This window comes from Globicephala melas, chromosome 9 (genome assembly GCF_963455315.2).
Source record: "Globicephala melas chromosome 9, mGloMel1.2, whole genome shotgun sequence".
Classification (NCBI taxonomy): domain Eukaryota; kingdom Metazoa; phylum Chordata; class Mammalia; order Artiodactyla; family Delphinidae; genus Globicephala; species Globicephala melas.
Window position 1 is genome coordinate 40,157,340 of NC_083322.1, and position 25,103 is coordinate 40,182,442.

A 25,103-nucleotide genomic window follows, 5' to 3' on the forward strand; every position below is an offset into this window, starting at 1 on the left:
GCTCCGTGCTTTGTGACTACCTAGGGGTGGGATAGGGAGGGTGGGAGGGAGACACAAGAGGGAGGGGATATGGGGATATATTGTACATAGAGCTGATTCATTTTGTTGTACAGCAGAAACTAGCACAACATTGTAAAGCAATTATACTCCAATAAAGTTTTTTTTTTTTTTTTTTTTTTTTGCGGTATGCGGACCTCTCACTGCTGTGGCCTCTCCCGTTGCGGAGCACAGGCTCCGGACGCGCAGGCTCAGCGGCCATGGCTCACAGGCCCAGCCGCTCCGTGGCATGTGGGATCTTCCCGGACCGGGGCACGAACCCGTGTCCCCTGCATCGGCAGGCGGACTCTCAACCACTGCGCCGCCAGGGAAGCCCTCCAATAAAGATTTTAAATTAAAAAAAAAGTTTCTATTTGAGAAATAGATTTTTAGAATATGTAATATTATTGCCATGGTGACAAAACAGTTTCCTTTATCATAAACCCAGGAATGTAGGGAATACCCAGGACTATTCCCAGGTATACTTCATGCATCAGACAGAAAATCACATACACACATACACACATACATCCCCTGGTCCATGTTTTTGACTCTAATAGAGGAGAAGTGGAGAGAGCCAGCTGGCCACCTGTATGTCTGGGTGATCTCCACTGAGCGTGTTTTGCCTGGCCAGCAATAGTAATTGTCCCCTCACTGTGTTTCAAGCCTCGTGATGGTCGAAATATTTTTTCAGTGCTGACTGCGTTTTCTAGGTCCTGGCTTTCTCTCTCATTATTTTGGGGAGACATAATCATGAGCTTTATCATGGTCTAACTCAGGGGTGGCCTCTTCTGACTTTCTGTATTACTGTGTGTCTTTACAGGACAGATCAAGAAATCCAAACCTATACCATTGCGGTGATTAATGCACTTTTCCTGAAGGCTCCTGATGAGAAGAGGCAGGTAAGTTGCACTTCTTTTGTCTTAAAGACTGTGCCCAGCTGTGCTGGCAACTTTTGGTACAGAGAGAGCCTTCCCCTTCCCATCCCAGGAACTCCTGTGGGGCTCCTTGCTGCCCAGTGGTTTGCCTGGACAGCCTGGGATCATTCACAGATCCAGTGGGAACTAGGTAGAGATGGGCAAGCCCCTGTCTGATGAGGAAAGTTAGGAGTGTTCCAGTGGTAGAGCCCTTTCATCACATGAAACCCGACATAGAAGCCCAGAACAAAGGGATGAAATAAAGATGAAACTCTGCCTCTGTGATGGATGCAGAGTTAGAAGCCCCTGTGATCTTCTGTCATTTCATTGGATACTCACTGGGTCCAGAGAGGGATTGTCCCCATTTGCCTGATGAAAAAACGTAGACCCTGAGAGTTGTCATGCTTTCCCCAGGGAGGTGTGAGATGGGAAGGTGAGAAGACAGGTTCTTCTTCAACTAGGGAAAGGACCATTATCAAGTGGTTGTAGAAGAAATGGGTTTTTGCATGTCTTAGAATTTGGTTCACACCTCAGAATCCATTCCTGTTTTTTTTTCCATCAACATAACATACTTGTTACCTTGGTCACAATTTACTTCATTTACAAACTGGATGGAAATATGAGATTTTTCAACCTTTAGAGCTTGATGACAGTTATCAATAAATTGTTTTAGGAGAATTTAGAAAGCTAGTATGCTACTGGACACTGTGTCAAGAATTTTATTTTTTTACTTTATTTTTTCGTTGCCAAGGATTTTAAATCGCAGTGGCTAAATGTGAAGGTTTCTGGTTTGTTTTCCATTTAGGATTGTTTGCTCATTCCTAGGGGCTATGTTTGCACAGTAAGTAGAGTGGCTTTCTAGTTTCCTGTGCTTTTAGTTTGGTGTTGGCTGGAGCCAGGAGGTGCCTGTCCTCCCCAAGCCTATGCTCCAGGCTGGATTTTTAAGGGTGGCCTTGCAGATCTTAAGTGGGATCATGGGTAGGGCCGCTTCTTTTATATTTATATCTAAATACTGGGCTCATGATAATTCCCGTCATCCCAGCCAATTGCCTGGGCATGTTCACAAGCCTGACATGGGCAGCACATACGTAAACCTGACATGGGCATTGAGAAGCTTGATCCTTCTACTGGCCAGGCCACTGATGGCTGCTTGTAGAGTGGGGTCAAGAGCCAGGTCAGAATGCTGATCGGACCTCTTGAGACTGTCTTTTTTCCTGTGGCTGGATTAGAGGAAATGAAAGCTCGTGCTCACCCCAAGTGCTGGGATTTCACTTGGATCTCTGCATCTAGACACGAGTAAGATGCATACACCTTGCATCTTTCTGTTACACTGAAACTACTGTTAATCTGTTGAATTGGAATTGAACGACCATGGAAAAATAGGGAATTAGATGCCAATCTATGCTGACTCCAGGACAATGATAACAATGAAAACATAATGGGGGATACCATTATGTTAGGAACACCATTAACATTAGGTTTGGATTCCGCTAATCAAATCATTTTTTATTTTTGAAAAATTAGGCTCCATGAGACCAACATGGTACAGTTTGGCTGTATATTGCTATATTAATAATAAATCACAAAGGGTAGTCTAATAACATTAAACCATTTAAGAAGACAATTCAACTAAGAAAGATAGGGTGTATATCAACCAGCAGAAAATCCAAAGTATTATATGACTAATTTAGTCTTTGAAATAAAAATGACGATACTTGTCGATAGAAAATTAACTTGGACTTTATAAACTATGTTGAATTTAAGATGAATCAGTGATTATTGTTGGTCAAGAAAATGAATATTTCGATTTTTAATTTTTAAAGTACATTTTAGCGAGTTAAGAGAGCGTTGGCTCAAAATTATTTTTAGTTCATAATGAAGAAAAGTTTATTTGTTGTTATTTTCTGAACATCAGTGGAGGCCTTTAAAGCAGAAGATCAAGCTAGTTGGTGACATCTTGCTGTATATTATATATTGTTATTGGCTTGTGTTTTGAAAGATTGAAAGGTCTGAATTTTTTTGGCAAACAGGAAAATTTCCCAAAGCCTGTCACCAGTGATAATATTTGAGGGTTTGCCATGCACCATGCCATGTTCAGTGTCTTATGTCATTTCATTTAATTCTCATATCTATAGAAAGTCTTATTATTTCCATTTTATAAATGAGGAAATTGAGAGTCAAAGGAAGTAGAGAACTTGACCGATTGCTGAGCTGATAAGAGTCAAAGCTAGAATCCCAACTTCATTCTTGCTCTTATCTGCAAAGCATCCCACTGAACGCTGGTCAAGGAGACATCACCTGCAGAATGGCCTTGTATTTGCCTGGTAAAGAACTTACTGACACCTGAAAGACATCAAGCCCATTTTCTTACTCCAATCAGATTAAAACATAATTCTAAACACTTATTTACTGGATTTACAGGAATGTCCCTTTTCTTGTTTGTTTGTTTGTCTTTTTAAAGCTTTTGGACATTGGATAAAATTCCACTTCAGTCAAAACATTTTATTTATTTCAACATTTCTTTCCAACTTGGGCTCAAACACATTGGTAGGACTCTATTATCTGGATTTTCTTTATTTTTCAAAATGTTAATGAATTTAGAAGGATTTTAAATACCTATACCTTATTTCTGCTTTTACTGAAGAAAAATATGACTAAAGTCAGATCTTTTTACTTGGCAGGCAGACCTGGGCGATATTTTTGTTTTGCATTCATTGAGTTGGCCTGCCTGAGAGAGCAGTGAACTTGGGCCTGGGGTATAACTGCATCCTCTGTGGATGGTCCCCTGTCAGCCTCCCTGGGAGGCGGGGGGGTTGGGTCATGCTTTCCCCTGCCTCCCAGGTATTGGAGACTCTCCCTTTTCCTGCCCAAATAAAGGGAAGGGATGCTTGTTTTGTGGGAGAGGGGATAGCTATTAGGTGGGCAAGTGGATCCTTTTTCTTACAACTAGTTGCCATTATTTATTTTATTATTTTCATGGCAAAGAAGTTGGCCGGATCCCTTCCAAATTTCTCTACAAATATTTATGGTTTTGATAAGCATTATTTTAAAAAACCCCTTTATAGTTAAAAGATTTGATAGAAAAATCCGAAAATGAAGATTCCAAAGGAAGAAATTTTAAAGAAACCTATAATTGCATCCCCAGAGAGGGAACCACTGCAACTACACACATCTGTGGGACTGTCATGGTCCTACTTGCTTTTTGTGCAAAGACTCTCCTGCAGACATTGTTTTTTCACTAGATGTGATCATACGGCATGCACTGTTTTTTTGTTTTTTTTTAACTGCTTTTAAAACTAAAGAAGATTTTGTGGACATCTTTCCATGTCAGTTTATCTATACAGGCAGACCTCGTTTTACTGCATTTCGCTTTATTGTGCTTTGCAAATACTGTGTTATTTTACGTGTTGAAAGTCTGTGACAACCCTGCATCGACCAAGTCTACTGGCACCATTTTCCGACAGCATTTGCTCACATGGTGTCTCTGGTAATTCTTGCAAAATTTCAAGCCCTCCATCAGCAAAAAGATTATGAGTCTGTGAAGGTTTAGATGATGTTATCATTTTTTAGCAATAAAGTATTTTAAAATTAAGGTATGTACATTGTTTTCTTAGACAAAATATATTGCATACATAATAGACTATAGCATAGTGTAAACATAACTTTTATGTGCAAAATATTAGTGTGACTCACTAGATTGTGGTATTTGCTGTATTGTGGTGGTCTGTAACCAAACTTGCACTATCTCTGAGGTATGCCTGTATCCATATTCATATCTATCTATATACTTTTATATCATCCTAATGGTATAAAATATTCTCTATAGATTCTCACGTTCACTCAAACCATTCCTTAATATTGGGCAAAAAAAAAAAAAGTCCATTGTGTGGACAAGGATTTTTCTGTTTTCTCTCTGATCAAGTTCCTGTTCCTTTAGGAGGGTAGTGGGATGTTTTATGAAACATTCATTGCCTACTCTGTGCCAACCATTGTGCTGTGGCTGAGAATGCAAAGATGAAAAGGACAGTCTTTGTGCCCTTGAGAAGACCACACTCATATGCAGAAGATAAATATTTTAAGCAGATCATTATAATAATTGCTGTAGTAGATGTTGGAAATATACTGTCCCTTCTAACTTATTTTAAAAATTGTTAAGTCGATAGGCTGACATAGGCACAGAGAATTTTTTTCTTTTTTTTTGTTTGTGTGTCAATAAAGCAATAATTTCATTTGTATTAAAGAAAAGGAATTATGAAAGAACGTTGGGCCTTTTGTTTTCATCTGATCCAAGAGGAAAAAAGATGGACCTTCCTGTTTTGATCAGGAAGAAAGCATGGCTTTCTGCGACCCATGGAAGGGCAGTTCCTTCTGGATTGCCATTTAACTTGTTTCCGATGGTGTCCTCATCCTTGCCTTCTTGTTTTCAAGAGGCTGGAAGAGGACTTAGTATTGGGTTTTGTTGTTGTTGTTTTTTAAAAATTTTTATTGGAGTATAGTTAATTTACAATGTTGTGTTACTTTCTGCTACACAGCAAAGTGAATCAGTTATACGTATACCTGTATCCACTCTTTTTTTAGATTCCATTCCCATATAGGTCATTCCAGAGTATTGCGTAGAGTTTCCTGTGCTATACAGTAGGTCCTTATCAGTTATCTATTTTATATCTAGTAGTGTAGTATTGGATTGACTTTGATGCCATCTAGCCCTTTTAGATCACCTTAGCGTATTTGTGTGCTTTTCTCTTCAACGCAGCGGGTCAGCAGGGGCGTTAAAATTAAGCTGTAACGTCTAACAGAGTACTCTGAATTTCCATTCCTTCTTCTCTCCTGCTGGCTTTCCTTTCTGTGGTGGCGATGGCCGTTAGGTTGGTGTAGAGAGCAGTGTTGACATCCTTGATTGTCCTCTGACTGTAAGTCCCCACGTTCCCTTTGTCAGCACAAAGTGGGCCTTGCACTCCCATTCTGCCCCCGTCCAGCCCTGCCTGTGCGCCCCCTCGTACTTCCTCCCTGGGTTCTGAGTTCTCCTTGCTATCTCCAAGTTTATTTTGACCTTGATCGAATTCATGGTTGTGTTTTTAAATCATAGCTTAGTTTCTTCTCTACTCATTAAGAGTAGTGACACTAAAAATACCCCCCCCCCACCACCACCAGAAAACAACATTCAAGTGACTTCCTGAATATGAGCAGTATTTTTCCTTTGGGATGTTTGTACCAGGATTGTGTTCCACTATTTCATTTCCCCTTAGTACCTGTTTGAAATATTCAGAAAGGGCATCTGTGAATCATTTCATTTAATAAAATCACCTGCAAATCCTCTATGCCAGTCAGGCAGGCCAAAGCACAAAGCACAGCCTGCAGAGTTGAGGCCCAGGAATGCTGAGTGCGGCCCCAGGGCCTTGCATCTGCCCAGATGTTTGTCCTTTGCTAAAGCTTCACTCAGTTCATTTGCATAGACTATTAAGGCCTGGGGTACGTACTACTCACAGATTAAGATGAAATGGCTTTTAGAAGTCTTAGACCTTTAAAGTGATGGCTCTCTAGTATTGAAATCTCCTCTGTGCAGGTGTTTTGTTGCCTTGTAGTAAAAACTCTGCACATATACAATCTAATGAAATCTAATGAGCCATTCCAGTGGGGAGCCATTGCTTTCATTTGGAGTGTTTGATTTTTATTCAGCACTTGCCTTTTCCTGGAAGGAGGAAATTCCCAAGAAAACAAAGAAAAGAAATTTGCAGGTGCCAGATTTCCTTCCTTTGCTGTTGGCTACTGCTTTGTTATCTAAACAACATTCAAAAAGTAATTCGAATACTACTATCCACTTGAGTCCTTTCTTTGTTAAGAAATACTGCTGATATCCAGTTTTGAAGCACGCCCCAGGATAGAGTCATCTGGGGCTATGTGGAAATGTATCTTTCTAACCAAAGCTTTTCTGGCCGTGTGTTTTTCTTCCACAGGAGATGGCGAATATTTTGGCTCAGAAGCAACTGCGTTCCATCATCTTAACAGTGAGTACCTATGTGCTGTGACCACCTTGTTGGGAAGGAATGGTCTGGTGTATTTATTCATCTCCTCTTTTGGCTTGGTTTTGTGACTTGCTTCTGTGGTGAAGCAGTAGTAACTAGAAAGGAGGAAAAAGTGTGCTTCTGGAAATGGAATAAACAAAGCTCTCCCACAGGAATGGCCTCATGATTGGAGGGAGAGCGTCTCTGGAACTACTCTAGAGAGAAACGCATTCCGGCAGGAAGGGTTGGAAATCTCTCTCGGTGGGGCAGGTTTATTATACTCACTGAAGCTTTAGCTTTGCGTTTAAGGCAATCAGGGGCTCCCTGACTTTAAAAATTCCACCAGTATGAGCTTATACTGTTTTTAGTGAGGAAACTAGCTGGAAACATATCAGACTCTGAGAGAAGTCCTGAAATTTCGACCATCATTTTCCTGGGCCCCTTTCCTAGAGAAAGGCAAGAAAGACAGACATGAAACCCACTCATTAACTGTGATGCGAAAAAGACCTGAAACCTCAGTGGAAAAGAAGCTCTACATGTTATGTTGTGAATGTTTAGAAATAAATCAAATAGCAAGATTTCCTGAGGCCTTATCTGCTACTTGACTTCTAACCAAAGGCTGAAAGAAGCATGTGTGATTGATTCTTCTGCTTACCAAAAAAAAAAAAGTGCTCGTGTAATTCTGAAAAGTTCTGCAAGCTTATAGTTACACACACACACATACACACATTCCAATACAATGAGGCCTTTAAAAATTAAAAACCTTATGAGGGCAAAGAAAATAAATATTCTAGAACCCAAAGCCAATAATAATGACCACAATTTGTCATCAAGTTTCATGTTAAACTTCCTGGCTGTTAAGGATAAAGAGAAACCATATGAGTGTAATTTTCACTGTTTGATAAAAGAGGTACCCCAGTTCTTCGGGGGATGACATATTTTGCCCCCTGGAACTGGAATCTGAAATGGGTATTGTTAGAACATTCTAATAGATTCTTGGTCCAAGAGTGGCTTTTTAGAAATCACAGAGAGATTCATAATACGGTTATTTTTTATACTGGCTCTCAATAAAGGTGGAAGTAGTGATTTTATTTATTTATTTTTGGCTGCATTGGGTCTTTGTTGCGGTGCGTGGGCTTCTCATTGCCGTGGCTTCTCTTGTTGTGGAGCACAGGCTCTAGGCATGTGGGCTTCAGTAGTTGCAGCACGCGGGCTCAGTAGTTGTGGCTCGCGGGCTCTAGAGCGCAGCCTCAGTAGTTGTGGTGCATGGGCTTAGTTGTTCTGCGGCATGTGGGATCTTCCCAGACGAGGGCTCGAACCCATGTCCCCTGCATCGGTAGGCAGATTCTTAACCACTACGCCACCAGGGAAGCCCCCTGAAGCAGTGATTTTAAAGCATAGTTCAGTGAAGGTGTTTGTGCAGGGGAGGAGAATGGGGAGATAAAGGAGTAGAAACTTGGAATTAAGGTCTTAGCCTGTTGTTGGTATCACCTTGGTAAGGCAGTTGGAGTTAGATTACCCAGACATGGGGTGGGTGGAATGACTGTGGCCATCATGTCTCAAAGATCAGTTTGTTTCAATGGGACTTTTTATATGAGATTTTGATGGCTAGAAGTTCAAGGTTGGTATTCTCTGGCAGTAACTTGGAGTGCAGATACTTTTGAGTTGCTAATAAAATAGATACCCTTATGCTCTAGTACCCATACACTTAGATACTCAACATATACTATGAATTAACATTCTATTGGGAAGATTGGAAGATATGAGGTTTGATTCTCCCCCCATCCCATTGCCTGGCGTCCCACCCCCCAACCTCTATAATTTTGGTTCAGCCACTTCCTTCTATTCCTCATTCTTCACCCCACCCCTCCTTCTTCAATTGCTTATTTCGATATGGTGCTCAGAGCTGGCTGAGGAGTCCAGGTGCACGTCAGGTTGGGGGCACCCAGAGAAAGTTCTTTGAGACAGCAAGATGTGGTTGGGTCTGGCACGTTCAAAATAACTCATTTGAACGGGTGTTTCACCACTTTGACTGGTTGGTTGGCAGTTTTAAGGCACAACAGTGGTCTCTGACAAATTGGATGTATATTAGACCCAAATGCTGCCTCCCGTTTCAAACCCAACCCTGGTGTGGACGAAGGCCCCCATATCTGTCTCCTGCCACTCCTTTTATATTTGTTCCATTTTGGTTCTGTTTCAAAGGGGAAGGGTCATTTTTTTAAAAAGAATTCATTGTTGGGCTTCCCTGGTGGCACAGTGGTTGGGAGTCCGCCTGCCGATGCAGGGGACACGGGTTCGTGCCCCGGTCCGGGAAGATCCCACATGCTGCGGAGCATCTGGGCCCGTGAGCCATGGCCGCTGAGCCTGCGCGTCCGGAGCCTGTGCTCCGCAACGGGAGAGGCCACCATAGTGAGGGGCCCGCATACCGCAAAAAAAAAAAAAGAATTCATTGTCAACAGGTGAATAAAAAGTAATATATATGAATTGACTCACTGCATTGTGGTGACAGTAGTTACTGTACAGTTTCCACGGTGAATTAACTACAAACCTGATAGTTACTTGGCTTTTGTGTGATGCTTCTAAAACTTTTCCCCGTTGAGAAGTGGGATCACTTGTCAGAGACAGTGGCAGCGTTAAGATGATGGCAAAATTGCTTACAATACATGTGCACCGTTCATTTCTCTACTGCAGGCAAGGGATGCTTCTGTTGTAGAAATCCACAGTTCTTCTCAAGGTGCTTTCATTTCAGGCACACCTTCTCTTGGTTTATATGGAGGTAATCACCACCGAATTTCCACTGCCTTCCCCACCTCCACTCTTCACTGCACACAGTAGGTCTTTTCTCCACTTCTGGCCTAAAGAGCAGGAACCTTACTGGGTCCTGAGATGTAAAGGAATGCTCCAGGGTCACCTGTGTACTCATCTTTCTCCTGAAGGGTGGTTCCACCCACTTACATCCCTCATGCTTCCAGATAAGGACTTCTGAGGTTCTGCTTGACATCATGATCAGGGGGGTAACTTAGGTTATTTGCTTTTTCTTTCTTCCTTTGTTTAAAAAAAATTCACTTGTAAACCATCTCCCTAGCATGTCATCCGAGCTCAGCGGGCCATCAACAATGAAATGGCACACCAGCTGTACGTGCTGCAGGTGCTAACCTTTAACCTTTTGGAAGACAGGATGATGACTAAGATGGATCCCCAGGACCAGGTGAGTGCTCGTTAGACAATGGTAAAAGCACATGAGGGAAAGAGTGTCATTAAAAGTCTTTCCTTGGGCTACTTGGAAACCAGGAGGTTTTAGGTGATGATAATATTATTTTATTATCATCTCAGGACTTAGGGGAATGGATTTAAAATTTAGGTGAATCTAGGATCAGAGAATAAAATAAATGAATTATTTCATTATGCATCAAACACATGCATATTCTTTCTTTATTGGATAAGAAAGCTTGACGTCACATGGCTGCAAACATTGGCCCTTGGCCCCAATACCTTCAACGGTGATAGCTTTGGAGTCAGGTTCCCAGAACACCTAGCCACTTGGTAGCTCTGTGTGAGATTGATTCTGCAGGCTGAAGGAGTAATTTCCATTCTCCAGTGATCAGTGCCACGGGTGGAGGTCCCAGGTTACATCTGATTTCTGGACTTACATCTTTGTCAGTTGTCTCTTTGCTATAATTCTCTCTAGGTCTCTGGTTGTTGTGCATGAAAAGTTAAGTCTCGATCCAAAACGCTTTGGGGGAACTTTACTGTGTGAGGACGGAGTGAGAGGAAACAGCTGGGAGCCCTGCTGTAGCACATTTTCAACTTAAATAGCGCTGCAGCTTTGGAAAGGAAAACACTCATTACTGGCACGTGAGGGTCTGATCTCTAGCAGATGTGGATGCACATGCAAACTGTGTAACCACCGCAGCACTTCATTCATGGCGTGAGGCCATGAGATTAGGAATGATGGAGAGGCTTCGAGCAGCTGTCTAACATGCCCCACGCTTTTGGCAAGACCAAGTGCGATCACCCCAGAGAGATGCGACTGTCTTACTACTTCTAGTACGAAAGGCAATGTGTCTTAGGGTGAAACAGCCCTCCCTGCTTGGAAATTGCCTCCTTTTATCTAAAAGATACGTTTTTTCTTATTGTGGTTAAATATGCCTCACAGAAAATTTACCATTTTAACCATTTTTAAGGTTTGTTTCTATGATGTCACTTCTCAGTGGAGTTAGGGATCCCTTGTCACTTACATATTGTTCATAAACCTTACGGGCCTCTTGCTTTATTTCTGACAGTACAGGACTCCCAGGTCCTCTAATTTTTTTTTTTTTTTTTCCAATCACAAGTGTTCCATCATATTTGGGGCTCTCATTTAGAACTTCACGAGGCAATTGATATCAGTGCTCCAAGTGGTTTGGCTGTGAGGGTAATTGTGGAGTAAAGCCAGGGCTGACCAGCAGGGAGAGTGGCAGGAGGAAAAGAAGTATACAGAGCTGTAACTTAGGACATTGGTTGCCTTTTATCTGTTTTTCTTTTGCCTGTGTGCAGTGATTCATTTAGACCCTGGGGAACGAGGGAGTAGATGTAACGTCACACAGTGAAGGCAGCTCTCTCTCCCCCTCCCATTTTTTCTCCCTAACCCCTTCAGGCTCAGCGGGACATCATATTTGAACTTCGAAGAATTGCTTTTGATGCAGAGTCTGAACCAAACAACAGCAGCGGCAGCATGGAGAAGCGCAAGTCCATGTACACCCGGGATTATAAAAAACTTGGCTTCATTGTAAGTAAGACATCTCCAGTAAGCTCTCCTTCCAGCATCCCGGGGCCTGACCTCAGCCACATAACTGATGTCTCCTCCAAGCGTGTGGTCCTCTTGTGCCTTACAGAATAGTTTCCACATTTTCCAGATGTTTAGCTGGTTTAAACAAGATCACATGAAAATCTCTTCTGGCTGCAGTGAAATGGAATAACTTGCACAAGTGTGACTAATACTGAGTTTGTTTATTCAGTTCTGATTAAGTGTAACCAAGAGTAGTTAGCTCGGAAAGCATCTAGACTTCATTAAATCTACTTCACAAGAGGCTTAAGGTTCTATTTGAATTAAATGGGTGATGGCAGCTGTGGGATGGATCTTATTACTGGGCTAGTGATTGGATTATTCACATACATCGATTTCGTATCAAAATCAAATTGAGTCTCCTGAAATTTAATCACGATCTGATTTATGCAATTTATATTTTCCTAAAAGTTTTGTCTTGCTACGGATGATATCTCCTAGATTTTCTTTCTTTCAGTTTGCAAATCAGAACACAGCTTGTCCTGAATATAAACTGTTGTTTTTGTTTCTACTTCTGGTCTATTCTTGCTTTTATCACCATCATATTTCTATATGACCTTTGGCTAATTAATCTCAAATTCTGAAGGTGTAAATTTGGGTTTCTTGTTTACCTCCTTCATAAGCATCATAAATGAGATTTCTGGCTTCAGTGATTAGAAATCACCAGGCATTATTTTTTTAGTTTTTCACACACACACTGTATTTTATTTTTACAAGAGATAAATAAACTGACACCAAGCATTGTAAGTGGATGACCACAACAAAAGCAAGAATGATTGCAATTACCAAACACGAAACACACTCATACTGTTGTCATAATATTGACATTAAGTCCACTAATCCTCCACTGTAACAGCTCCTTTGCAGTGAAAATTGATTTGTATATTTTTTGCCTCTGAGTCCTTGTGGGATTTTTTTTTTTTATTCAAACAGAAAGTCACAAAAATTATAATCATTCTCATCAGTTCACTCAGTCCCATGTGATTAATTTTTTTTATCTTGATCTTTTGTTAGCACTTTTATTAATTCATCAGTTTTCCATCAGAGTTCTGAAAATGCTTGTTCATTCAGCTCAACAGCACAGTCCGTTACCAGAAACCTGTACTTGTCAGTGTCTTTTCCATGAATTCCTTGAAGATGAAAACCTTTTATAGCAACATTTTTGCAAAAGGATCAGAGCACACCCAGAACTGTCTGTAAATGACAAAAGACTTAAAAATGACCACGGTTAAAGATTTCATGAAAGCTCATAATAATACAATTGACAAGGAAATTTAGTTATTTCTGAGATATACATTTTAAAGTAATGACTAGAATTATGACTTATAACATTATACCAGAACATATAAGATTTTTAGGAATCTCATGTAATGTCTGAAACATGTATATTAACATATTTCCATACAAATAACCCAAAGAAAGTTTAGTATTAGTTGTTTTTGTTTGTTTCTTTGTTTGTCTTTTTATACTGCAGGTTCTTACTAGTCATCAATTTTATACATATCAGTGTACACATGTCAATCCCAATCACCCAATTCAGCACACCACCATCCCCATCCCACTGCGGTTTTCCCCCCTCGGTGTCCATACATCTGTTCTCTACATCTGTGTCTCAACTTCTACCCTGCAAACCGGTTCATCTGTACCATTTTTCTAGGTTCCACATGCATGCGTTAATGTATGATATTTGTTTTTCTTTTTCTGACTTACTTCACTCTGTATGACAATCTCTAGATCCATCCACATCTCTACAAATAACCCAATTTCATTCCTTTTTATGGCTGAGTAATATTCCATTGTATATATGTGCCACATCTTCTTTATCCATTCGTCTGTCGATGGGCATTTAGGTTTCTTCCATGACCTGGCTATTGTAAATAGAGCTGCAGTGAACATTGAGGTGCATGTGTCTTTTTGAATTATGGTTTTCTCTGGGTATATGCCCAGTAGTGGGATTGCTGGGTCATATGGTAATTCCATTTTTAATTTTTTAAAGAACCTCCATACTGTTCTCCATAGTGGCTGTACCAATTGACATTCCCACCAACAGTGCAAGAGAGTTCCGGTTTCTCAACACCCTCTCCAGCATTTGTTGTTTGTAGATTTTCTGATGATGCCCATTGTAACTGGTGTGAGGTGATACATCATTGTAGTTTTGATTTCAGTTTCTCTAATAATTAGTGACGTTGAGCAGCTTTTCATGTGCTTTTTGGCCATCTGTATGTCTTCTTTAGAGAAATGTCTATTTAGGTCTTCTGCCCATTTTTGGATTGGGTTGTTTCTTTCTTTAATATTGAGCTGCATGAGCTGTTTATATATTTTTGAGATTAATCCTTTGTCCGTTGATTCGTTTGCAAATATTTTCTCCCATTCTGAGGGTTGTTTTTTCATCTTGTTTATGGTTTCCTTTGCTGTGCAAAAGCTTTGAAGTTTCATTAGGTCCCATTTGTTTATTTTTGTTTTTATTTCCATTACTCTAAGAGATGGATCAAAAAAGATCTTCCTGTGATTTATGTCAAAGAATGTTCTTCCTATGTTTTCCTCTAAGGGTTTTATAGTGTCTGGTCTTACATTTAGGTCTCAAATCCATTTTGAGTTTATTTTTGTGTATGGTGTTAGGGAGTGTTCTAATTTCATTCTTTTACATGTAGCTGTCCAGTTTTCCCAGCACCACTCATTGAAGAGACTGTCTTTTCTCCATTGTATATCCTTGCCTCCTTTGTCACAGATTAGTTGACCATAGGTGCGTGGGTTTATCTCTGGGCTTTCTATCTTGTTCCATTGATCTATGTTTCTGTTTTTGTGCCAGTACCATATTGTCTTGATTACTGTAGCTTTGTAGTATAGTCTGAAGTCAGGGAGTCTGATTTGTCCAGCTCCGTTTTTTTCCCTCAAGACTGCTTTGGCTATTCGGGGTCTTTTGTGTCTCCATACAAATTTTAGGATGATTTGATCTAGTTCCATAAAAAATGCCATTGGTAATTTGATAGGGATTGCATTGAATCTGTAGATTGCTTTGGGTAGTATAGTCATTTTCACAATATTGATTCTTCCAGTCCAAGAACATGGTATATCTCTCCATCTGTTGGTATCATCTTTAATATCTTTCATCAGTGTCTTAATAGTTTTCTGCATACAGGTCTTCTGTCTCCCTAGGTACGTTTATTCCTAGGTATTTTATTCTTTTTGCTGTAATGGTAAATGGGTGTGTTTCCTTAATTTCTCTTTCAGGTTTTTCATCATTAGTGTATAGGAATGCAAGAGACTTCTGTGCATTAATTTTGTATCCTGCAACTTTACCAAATTCATTGATTAGCTCTAGTAGTTTTCTGGTGGCATCTTTAGGATTCTCTATGTATAGTATCATGTCATCTGCAAACAGTGACAGTTTTACTTTTTCTTTTCCAATTTGTATTCCTTTTTTTCTTTCTCTTCTCTGATTCCTGTGGCTAGGACTTCCAAAACTATGTTGAATAATAGTGGTGAGAGTGGATATCCTTGTCCCTTTCCTGATCTTAGAGGAAATGCTTTCAGTTTTTCACCATTGAGAATGCTGTTTGCTGTGGGTTTGTCATATATGGCCTTTATTATGTTGAGGTAGGTTCCCTGTATGCCCACTTTCTGGAGAGTTTTTATCATAAACGGGTGTTGAATTTCATCAAAAGCTTTTTCTGCATCTGCTGAGATGATCATATGGTTTTTATTCTTCCATTTGTTAATATGGTGTATCACATGGATTGATTTGCGTGTATTGAAGAATCCTTGCATCCCTGAGATAAATCTCACTTGGTCATGATGTATGATCCTTTTAATGTGTTGTTGGATTCTGTTTGCTAGTATTTTGTTGAGGATTTTTACATCTATATTCATCAGTGATATTGGTCTGTAATTTTCTTTTTTCATAGTATCTTTGTGTGGTTTTGGTATCAGGGTGATGGTGGCCTCATAGAATGAGTTTGGGAGTGTTCCTTCCTCTGCAATTTTTTGGAAGAGTTTGAGAAAGATGGGTGTTAGCTCTTCTCTAAATGTTTGATAGAATTCGCCTGTGAAGCCATCTGGTCCTGGACTTTTGTTTGTTGGAAGATTTTAAATCGCAGTTTCAATTTCATTACTTGTGATTGGTCTTTTCATATTTTCTATTTCTTCCTGATTCAGTCTTGGAAGGTTATATCTTTCTAAGAATTTGTCCATTTCTTCCAGGTTGTCCATTTTCTTGGCATAGAGTTGCTTGTAGTAGTCTCTTAGAATGTTTTGTATCTCTGTGGTGTCTGTTGTAACTTCTCCTTTTTCATTTTTCATTTTATTGATTTGAGTCCTCTCCCTCTTTTTCTTGATGAGTCTGGCTAAAGCTTTATCAATTTTGTTTATCTTCTCAAAGAACCAGCTTTTACTTTTATTGATCTTTGCTGTTGTTTTCTTTGTTTCTATTTCATTTATTTCTGCTCTGATCTTTATGATTTCTTTCCTTCTGCTAACTTTGGGTTTTGTTTGTCTTTGTTCTCTAGTTCCTTTAGGTGTAAGGTTAGATTGTTCACTTGAGATTTTTTTTGTTTCCTGAGGTAGGCTTGTATAGCTATAAACTTCCCTCCTAGAACTGCTTTTGCTGCGTCCCATATGTTTTGGATCGTCGTGTTTTCATTGTCATTTCTCTCTAGGTATTTTTTGATTTCCTCTTTGATTTCTTCAGTGATCTCTTGGTTATTTAGTAACATATTGTTTAGCCTCCATATGTTTGTGTTTTTTACGTTTTTTCCCCTGTAATTCATTTCTAATCTCAGAGCATAAGAGACACTCGATTTGATTTCAATTTTCTTAAATTTACTGAGGCTTGATTTGTGATCCAAGATATGATCTATCCTGGAGAATGTTCCATGTGCACTTGAGAAGAAAGTGTAATCTGCTGCTTTTGGATGGAATGCTCCATAAATATCAATTAAATCTATCTGGTCTCTTGTGTCATTTAAAGCTTGTGTTTCCTTATTTATTTTCATTTTGGATGATCTGTCCGTTGGTGTAAGTTAGGTGTTAAAGTCCCCCACTATTACTGTGTTACTGTCGATTTCCTCTTTTATAGCTGTTATCAGTTGCCTATGTATTGAGGTGCTCCTATGTTGGGTGCATATATATTTATAATCGTTATATCTTCTTGGATTGATTCCTTGATCATTATGTAGTGTCCTTCCTTGTCTCTAGTAACATTCTTTATTTTAAAGTCTATTTTATCTGATATGAGTATAGCTACACCAGCTTTCTTTTGATTTCCATTTGCATAGAATCTTTTTCCATCCCCTCACTTTCAGTCTGTATGTGTCCCTAGGTCTGAAGTGGGTCTCTTGTAGACAGCATATATATGGGTCTTGTTTTTGTATCCATTCAGCAAGCCTGTGTCTTTTGGTTGGAGCATTTAATCCATTTATGTTTAAGGTAATTATCGATATGTATGTTCCTATGACCATTTTCTTAATTGTTGTGGGTTTGTTTCTGTAGGTCCTTTTCTTCTCTTGTGTTTCCCACTTAGAGAAGTTCCTTTAGCATTTGTTGTAGAGCTGATTTGGTGGTGCTGAATTCTCTTAGCTTTTGCTTGTCTGTAAGGCTTTTGATTTCTCCATTGAATCTGAAAGAGATCCTTGCCAGGTAGAGTAATCTTGGTTGTACGTTCTTCCCTTTCATCACTTTAAGTATATCATGCCACTCCCTTCTGGCTTGTAGAGTTTCTGCTGAGAAATCAGCTGTTAACCTTATGGGAGTTCCCTTGTATGTTACTTGTCATTTTTCCCTGGCTACTTTTTTTTTTTTTTAACTTCTTTATTGGAGTATAATTGCTTTACAATGGTGTGTTTGTTTCTGCTTTACAGCAAAATGAATCAGTTATACATATACATATGTTCCCATATCTCTTTCCTCTTGCATCTCCCTCCCTCCCACCCTCCCTATCCCACCCCTCCAGGCAAAGCACTGAGCTGATCTCCCTGTGCTATGTGGCTGCTTCCCACTAGCTATCTACCTTAGTAGTAGATAGTGTATATATGTATATAGTATATATACATATATATACATATATCGTGTATACATATATATACATATATAGTGTATAGTGTATATATGTATATATGTCCATGCCTCTCTATTGCTTTGTCACACCTTACCCTTCCCCCTCCCCATATCCTCAAGTCCATTCTCTAGTAGGTCTGTGCTTTTATTCCTGTCTTACCCCTAGGTTCTTACATTTTTTTTTCTTAAATTCCATATATATGTGTTAGCATACGGTTCCCTTGCTACTTTCAATAATTTTTCTTTGTCTTTAATTTTTGCCAATTTGATTACTATGTGTCTCGGCATGTTTCTCCTTGGGTTTATCCTGTACGGGACTCTCTGCGCTTCCTGGACTTGGGTGGCTATTTCCTTTCCCATGTTACGGAAGTTTTTGACTATAATCTCTTCAAATATTTTCTCGGGTCCTTTCTCTCTTCTCCTTCTGGTACCCCTATAATGCGAATATTGTTGTGTTTAATGTTGTCTCAGAGGTCTCTTAGGCTGTCTTAATTTCTTTTCATTCTTTTTTCTTTAGTCTGTTCCACAGCAGTGAATTCCACCATTCTGTCTTCCAGGTCACTTATCCGTTCTTCTGCCTCAGTTATTTTGCTATTGATTCCTTCTAGTGTAGTTTTCATTTCAGTTACTGTATTGTTCATCTCTGTTTGTTCTTTAATTCTTCTAGGTCTTTGTTAAACATTTCTTGCATCTTCTTGATCTTTGCCTCCATTTTTTTTCTGAGGATCATCTTCACTATCATTATTCTGAATTCTTTTTCTGGAAGGTTCCCTATCTCCACTTCATTTAGTTGTTTTTCTGGGGTTTTATCTTGTTCCTTCATCTGGTACATAGCCCTCTGCCTTTTCATCTTGTCCATCTTTCTGTGAATGTGGTTTTTCTTCCACAGGCTGCAGGATTGTAGTTCTTCTTGCTTCTGCTGTTTGCCCTCTGGTGGATGATGCTATCTAAGAGGCTTGATGGGAGGGACTGGTGGAGCTGACTGTTGCTCTGGTGGGCAGAGCTCAGTAAAACTTTAATCCACTTGACTGTTGATGGTTGGGGCTGGGTTCCCTCCCTGTTGGTTGTTTGGCCTGAGGCAACCCAACACTGGAGCCTACCTGGGCTCTTTGGTGATGCTAATGACAAACTCTGGGAGGGCTCATTCCAAGGAATACTTCCCAGAACTATTGCTGCCCATGTCCTTGTCCCCAGGGTGAGCCACAGCTACCCCCCACCTCTGCACGAGACCCTTCAACACTAGCAGGTAGGTCTGGTTCAGTCTCCCCTGGGGTCACTGCTCCTTCCCCTGGGTCCCGATGCACACACTACTTTGTGTGTGCCCTCCAAGAGTGGAGTCTCTGTTTCCCCCAGTCCTGTCGAAGTCCTACAATCAATTCCCACTAGCCTTCAAAGTCTGATTCTCTAGGAATTCCTCCTCCCGTTGCCAGACCCCCTGGTTGGGAAGCCTGACATGGGGCTCAGAACCTTCACTCCAGTGGGTGGACTTCTGTGGTATAAGTATTCTCCAGTCTGTGAGTCACCCACCCAGCAGTTATGGGATTTGATTTTACTGTGATTGCACCCCTCCTACCATCTCATTGTGGCTTTTTTTTTGTCTTTGGATGTGGGGTATCTTTTTTGGTGAGCTCCAGTGTCTTCCTGTCAATGATTGTCCAGCAGCTAGTTGTGAGTCTGGTGTTCTTGTAAGAGGGAGTGAGAGCAGTTCCTTCTACTCTGCCATCTTGGTTCCTCCAACCCAGGCATTATTTTATAACTGCAAATACTCTTTTCTTGAATTCATACACACATACACATACACACACATTAATATTTATTTATACACATTGGTATCCATGCCTTATTGTTATTTGGGAAACCTTGTCTTTCATGGGAATTGTCTTTGAAAATGTTTCCACATCAGGTACATGGGTTGTTTTTCATTACTGAAGAGTTTTTATTATTTGGATGTACTACAGTTTATTTAACCAAGCTCTTTTATTGAGTGTTTAAGTGTTTTGAAATTACCAAGAAGTCCATAATTAACATCTTTGCCACCCAGTATTTATGTACATCCATGATCATGTTATTAGGGTAAATCTGTGGAACTGGCATTTCTATGGTATATATTTTTAAAGCTTTTAACATCATCAATTTGCTTTCTACAAACATTGAGTAATTTCCACTTTAACCAGCGGTGGATCAGAGTAACTGTTTTATAAACCTCTCCTATGTTTCTTAAACTAAAAAAAACCAACCTAGTAATTTGATGTTATTCCTTTTATACTGGTAGTCTTAACATGTCTTTTCTAATAAGAATACTTGTGAAGCATTGTATTTAGCTTTGCAACTTGCTTTACAAAGGTATTATGACATCATTTTTATACTGTCATATCCCAAATTTTGACTTGGACATTCCATTTGACCTTTTAGCTGAACCTATTTTTCTAAATTTTAGCAAAAAGTTTTTAGCAAAAATCTCTCTTACCCTCAAGTCATATCAAAATGGCCAGGGAAGAGACCAAGGTGTGTACATTTCAAAATGCTTCCCCTTGATCCTGATATTCTGTCCTGGTGGAGAGCCTGGTTGTAGGGTACACCTGAGTTACTGCCACTTCATTTTTACTTGGATTTTACTTGGATCCATTTTACTTGGAGTTCTAGTGCATTTGAACTATGTAGAAAATGCAAAATGATCTCTTTATGAGTACTGATCCCTGGACTTGAAGTGTCTTTACCCCAGGTCCTAGTGGTTTTTGTTGGGCGCAGTTGGATCTCAGAATGGACAGTATTACTTCTTTTCCTGGGCATGTGTATGAGGGATGGAGGAGAGAGGGAAGTTGGGGAAAGACCACTTGGTGGGACTCGGATTATCCCAGGTTCTCGGGTTATTACAGGTCCCTAGGAAGGATATACACAATGGGAGTGGGAGGTATGAATTACCTCCTTTTATTTTCATGCTCTGCTCCTGTGTGAAATCGCTGGGATATCCCATGAGCCAAATTGAGTGATTTCTCTCAATGGAGCTCCATCTGTCTTAACATGATTGTTAATTCCTTCCACAGTTTGCTATTCGGGTATATCCTACTGTCTTAGTTTTCAGTGTCAGATGAGTGTTCTGCTTCATGAGTACTTTATTAAAAACAATGCATTTTTAAGCTGAAAGTTAATTTGATGTGGTTTTAAGGCCTTTAGTACTTATGTGGCCTCCACTCCAAGGACTTGAAAAGTCGTTTTAGAAAAAGCAAAGGCCTTGAACAGAAAATAACCAAAGGAGAGTGTCGATGTCCTTAATTTTTCCCCTGTTCTTTTTTGAGTTTTCAATTTAGTCCTTTCTCTGAAACTTCTTCCAGGCCACGATCTTGTATCAGAGAATGGAGAAATTGGAAAGACTAGTCAGTAATGATTTCTAATGCTAGAAATGATGCAGCTGCTTTCGCAAGCGGTGATTTTTCACTTTTGACTAACCCTCAGTCACCAGAAAGAGACAAGCTGCCGTGATGGAAACACATGTTCATTGTGCCACCTAGAGGCCATTGTGCAAAGCGCTGAAAGCTGCTTGAGGACCTCAAGTGTCTGGCCACGAAAGCTCTGGATGCTGGAAGCTGCCCTGGTGCAAGATTCTCTCTGTGCTTCCAAAGGAGGAATAATCTTGCCCGTTAACTCCTTACTGACCTCCTTCCTGTTACCTCCTTCAGAAGCAGTTTGAGATTTGGATAACCTTTTGGATCTCCTTGAAGGAAAGTTCAATTCATATGAGATTGCTGTTTCTCATTTCATGTCTCCAGAGTAGGCAGTGCCCAGGAAGTGTTAAGTGACAACTCTTTGGAGTTGAGTGGGCCTAGATTTTAATGCCCTCCAGCCTACTTCCAAGCCATTTACTAAAAATAAGCCATTTATTAATAACTGGCCAGTGGGGCAGTTATTTAACTTATTTGGGTGTCAACTTCCTCAGTGTGAAACTGGGCAGGCGCTCTTCTACTTTGCGGCTGTTTCAGGGCCCTGTGAGACCATCTGTGAGCAGCTGGCACTGTGCCGGGCACGGCGGATGCACCCAGCAGACGGCATTTCCCTTCCTTGCTTTTTGGAGAGCAAGGAAATCATAGTCAGCTTTTCAAGTTTTCCAAAGTAGAGGGGCCATTGCTCCAACAAGGCAAGAAGAACAGTTTGTTATAGGATAATAAAGCACAACACCTTTGAGAAGGCACATGGGCCTCACATTTCTTCCCAGCACAGCATCCCAACGGAGCAGATTTTTCTGGTGAAATCATTCTAGAATCTCAGTCTGAAGTGGCTATATGGCTTCTATGTTTAGTCCTAACACAGAAAAGTATTTGCTTTTAAAGCAAAGCTGCTTATTCTTCTGAGATCTCTTAGTTAATGGTTTCTTAGTTGGCAAAATGGACATGCCTTTGTAGGTTTCCCGGTAGGAAGATGGGGTCAGCATTGTCTGAGTTAATACTAATCTCATGGGAACATCTAAGGAGGGGCATGTGTACTTCTCAAGGTGACAGAAGGCAGATTCTTATTTTTAGAATGATTTTATTTTGAAAATGGGGGAAATGCCTGTATACAAACTATATGCCCTGTTGATTATAATGACCAGAAGCTGTGCAACACGGTTTTCATACTCTGAGGAGTTGAATTCCTGGCCAGAGACCCTTCAGAATGTAGCTGTCTTGATGTCGAATTGACAGCTTCTCTATTTGTGGATTTTACCTTTGTCCAGTCTGTTGGACAAACATTAAAAAAGAGATGTCTGTAGTTCATTTTTCTGAGCCCTCTTGGACCAAGGCTGACGTTAAAATTGGACAAAGCTGGGTTTTTTCCGAGTTCCTTTCTTTTCTTTTTCTTTAGCTTGACTGGGGCTAAAATAAGCTCAGTTTAAAAAAGAAACTGCTTCTGAACAATATAATGTACTTTAATATGAAACGTTTTGATAAACATTTCCCTTAACATTTTCAGATTGTCTTAAAAGAAAAAGATGGCTAACATGTAAAGGTGGAAAAAAGTAACGGGAAAAATTTTATTTCAGAATTAAGACTCTTTTAAAATGTAGGTTTTATTGTATTCAGGTGTGGTAAGGCCAGCAGTGTCCCTGGAGATGGTTGCTGTTGAAAAGACAGTTTGTTATTCATAGTTCCCAAGAGGAGGGAGCATGTCACATCACACAGGGACACAAGGGAAGCACCAGGGTTGGTCAGGAGGCAGAGGGAGCCAGGGGAAAACACAGGCAACAGCCTTTGTTGTGATTTCCACGGGAAAACCGAGGCACAGAAGGTGAGTAGGCTCAGAATTGGCTACTTTGAATAATCTCCTTGGGTTCTGGAACCTCCCTGCTACCCCTAGTTGTCTGGTACCTGGCCCTGTGGTCATTAGGGCAGGGGGATGGTGGCCCAGAGTACAAAAGCCAGCTAAAGGAGGTTGTTGGGGAATAGGACCTGGGTTGGTTGGTTTGCATATGAAAGGCAGGCTTCTTATCTCTAGGAAGTAGGTCACCCTGCGAAGGGGCAGTCCCTCTAATGTCAGCAAGGACCCAAGATACCAAAGCATCAGAAAGTACAAAAAATGAAAAAAAAACATGATTAATACAGATTTATGTTCAAATTTTTAAAGGATTTTTTACCTTCTTAGGTGATAGAAGACAATTATGCATAGTTGCACAAGTATAATTCTACATAATTACATATGCAGTGCTTGGTGTCATTTTAATATATTTTTTAAATACAGATGGCAGGGAGTGAAATGAGATGCATATTTATATATCTCTTCCTCCATCTCCATCTCCATCCCTGTTCCCATATCACAGAGGAAAGCATCTTAGTCTAAATGCTACTAGAATTCAACAGCTACTGGGAGAGTGTGACATTGGGATTAAGCTTGTCCAGGGCTGCTCCTGACTCTGTCACTCACAGGCTGAGTGATTCCGACAAGGTACTTGACATGGTCATGAATCAGTTTTCTTGTCTTTAAAATGGGGCATGTTAGTTGATTCTATCAATAGGTTTGTTGTGTGGATTAAGTGAGTAGATATTTATAAATCATACAGAACGGTGCCTGATCATAGCAAGCAGACTACGAATGTGGAGGCTGTTATGATGATGTTACAACCACTATTAATATTATTATTGGAATGTTGCCCAGTGTCCCATGACACTGTGACACACAGTGATGGGAGAATGTGAGAGTTGTAAGTTGTCCCAGGAAGATAGGGAGAAACTGCATGGTTCAAAGTAGCAGTGAAAGATGAAGGAATAATGTGTGCTTGGGAAACTGCAAGTAATTTGTTGTGGCCAGTGTTTATGTTGCCTGGGGACAGAGAAGTAGAGTTTAATTGCAAGGAGAGACAGATCACAGAGAATTTTAAATTCAGAGGGGTTGAAATATGCAGTCAGTCTTCACGGATTCCATATCTGCAAACTCACCTATTCACTAAAATTTATTTGCAACCCCCCACATCAGCCATTGTGGTGCTTTCATAGGCGTTTGCAGACAAGCACAGAGTGGCAAAAAATTTGAGTTGCTGGGCAGGCCCATGAGGTCAGACAAGGTGGCTCTCTGCCTTCTTGTTTCAGCTCATAGTGTAAACGAGCGTCCTTTTTGCAGTCTAGCTGGGGCCGCGTTTTCTGAAACCTTGTGCTTTCTGTTGGTGATTTTGCTATTTAAAATGGCCCCCAAGCGTTGTGCTCAAGTGCTGTCCAGGGTTCCTAAGTACATGTAGGAGGCTGCAGTGGGCCTTAAAGAGAAAATATATGCATTAGATAAATTTCGTTCATGCATGAGTGATAGTGCTGTTGCTGTGAGTTCAGTGTTAATGAGTCAACAGTATGTGTTAAGTAGCGTGTCCTTAAACAGAAACGCATGTAAAACAAAGTTATATATTGATCGGTTGACAAAAATCTTGTGACCAGGGCCTCGAAGGAATCTAACCCTGTGTTGCCCCAAGACCGATGGCTCAGTGTTCGTTAATTCAGGGTTTGTGGTGACTTCATAGAACATAACTACAGGAAATAAGGAGAATCAATGTACTTTAAGTCCCTGAGGAGCTTTCAGGCAGGGGTGAGCCATGGAGAAGAGAATCCCAGGCGGTCCTAGGCTCAGTTCTCTCCTAGCCACGTGTCCCGTACGTGTTAAGTGGGGAGGAGAAAGCCTGTCCTTCACTAGCTCACAGGCGTGTGAGAGGTTAACAGACATTTGCAGAGCAGGGCAGTGCTCAGGACAGTGGGGCTGGGAGGGGCAGAGTACTATAACCTACTGTGACTTGAGTCATTTATTTCAAGAAGCTGCCTTGAG

The 25,103-nt window shown here is 40.4% G+C and overlaps 1 protein-coding gene across 4 annotated transcripts in view; it reads left to right on the forward strand.

The window, feature by feature from the left end:
* The window catches only part of ELMO1 (engulfment and cell motility 1), a 550,105-nt gene that overhangs the window by 198,651 nt on the left and 326,351 nt on the right, over window positions 1–25,103 (forward strand). For 3 of the 4 annotated variants that reach the window (XM_060305403.1, XM_060305401.1, XM_060305402.1), the window contains 5 exons: window positions 860–938; window positions 5,819–5,863; window positions 6,908–6,958; window positions 10,041–10,163; window positions 11,592–11,723. In XM_060305403.1, coding sequence (XP_060161386.1) covers window positions 860–938; window positions 5,819–5,863; window positions 6,908–6,958; window positions 10,041–10,163; window positions 11,592–11,723 — 430 coding nt within the window. The remainder of the gene's footprint in view (window positions 1–859; window positions 939–5,818; window positions 5,864–6,907; window positions 6,959–10,040; window positions 10,164–11,591; window positions 11,724–25,103) is intronic. The other variant, XM_070046327.1, reaches the window with a different exon arrangement.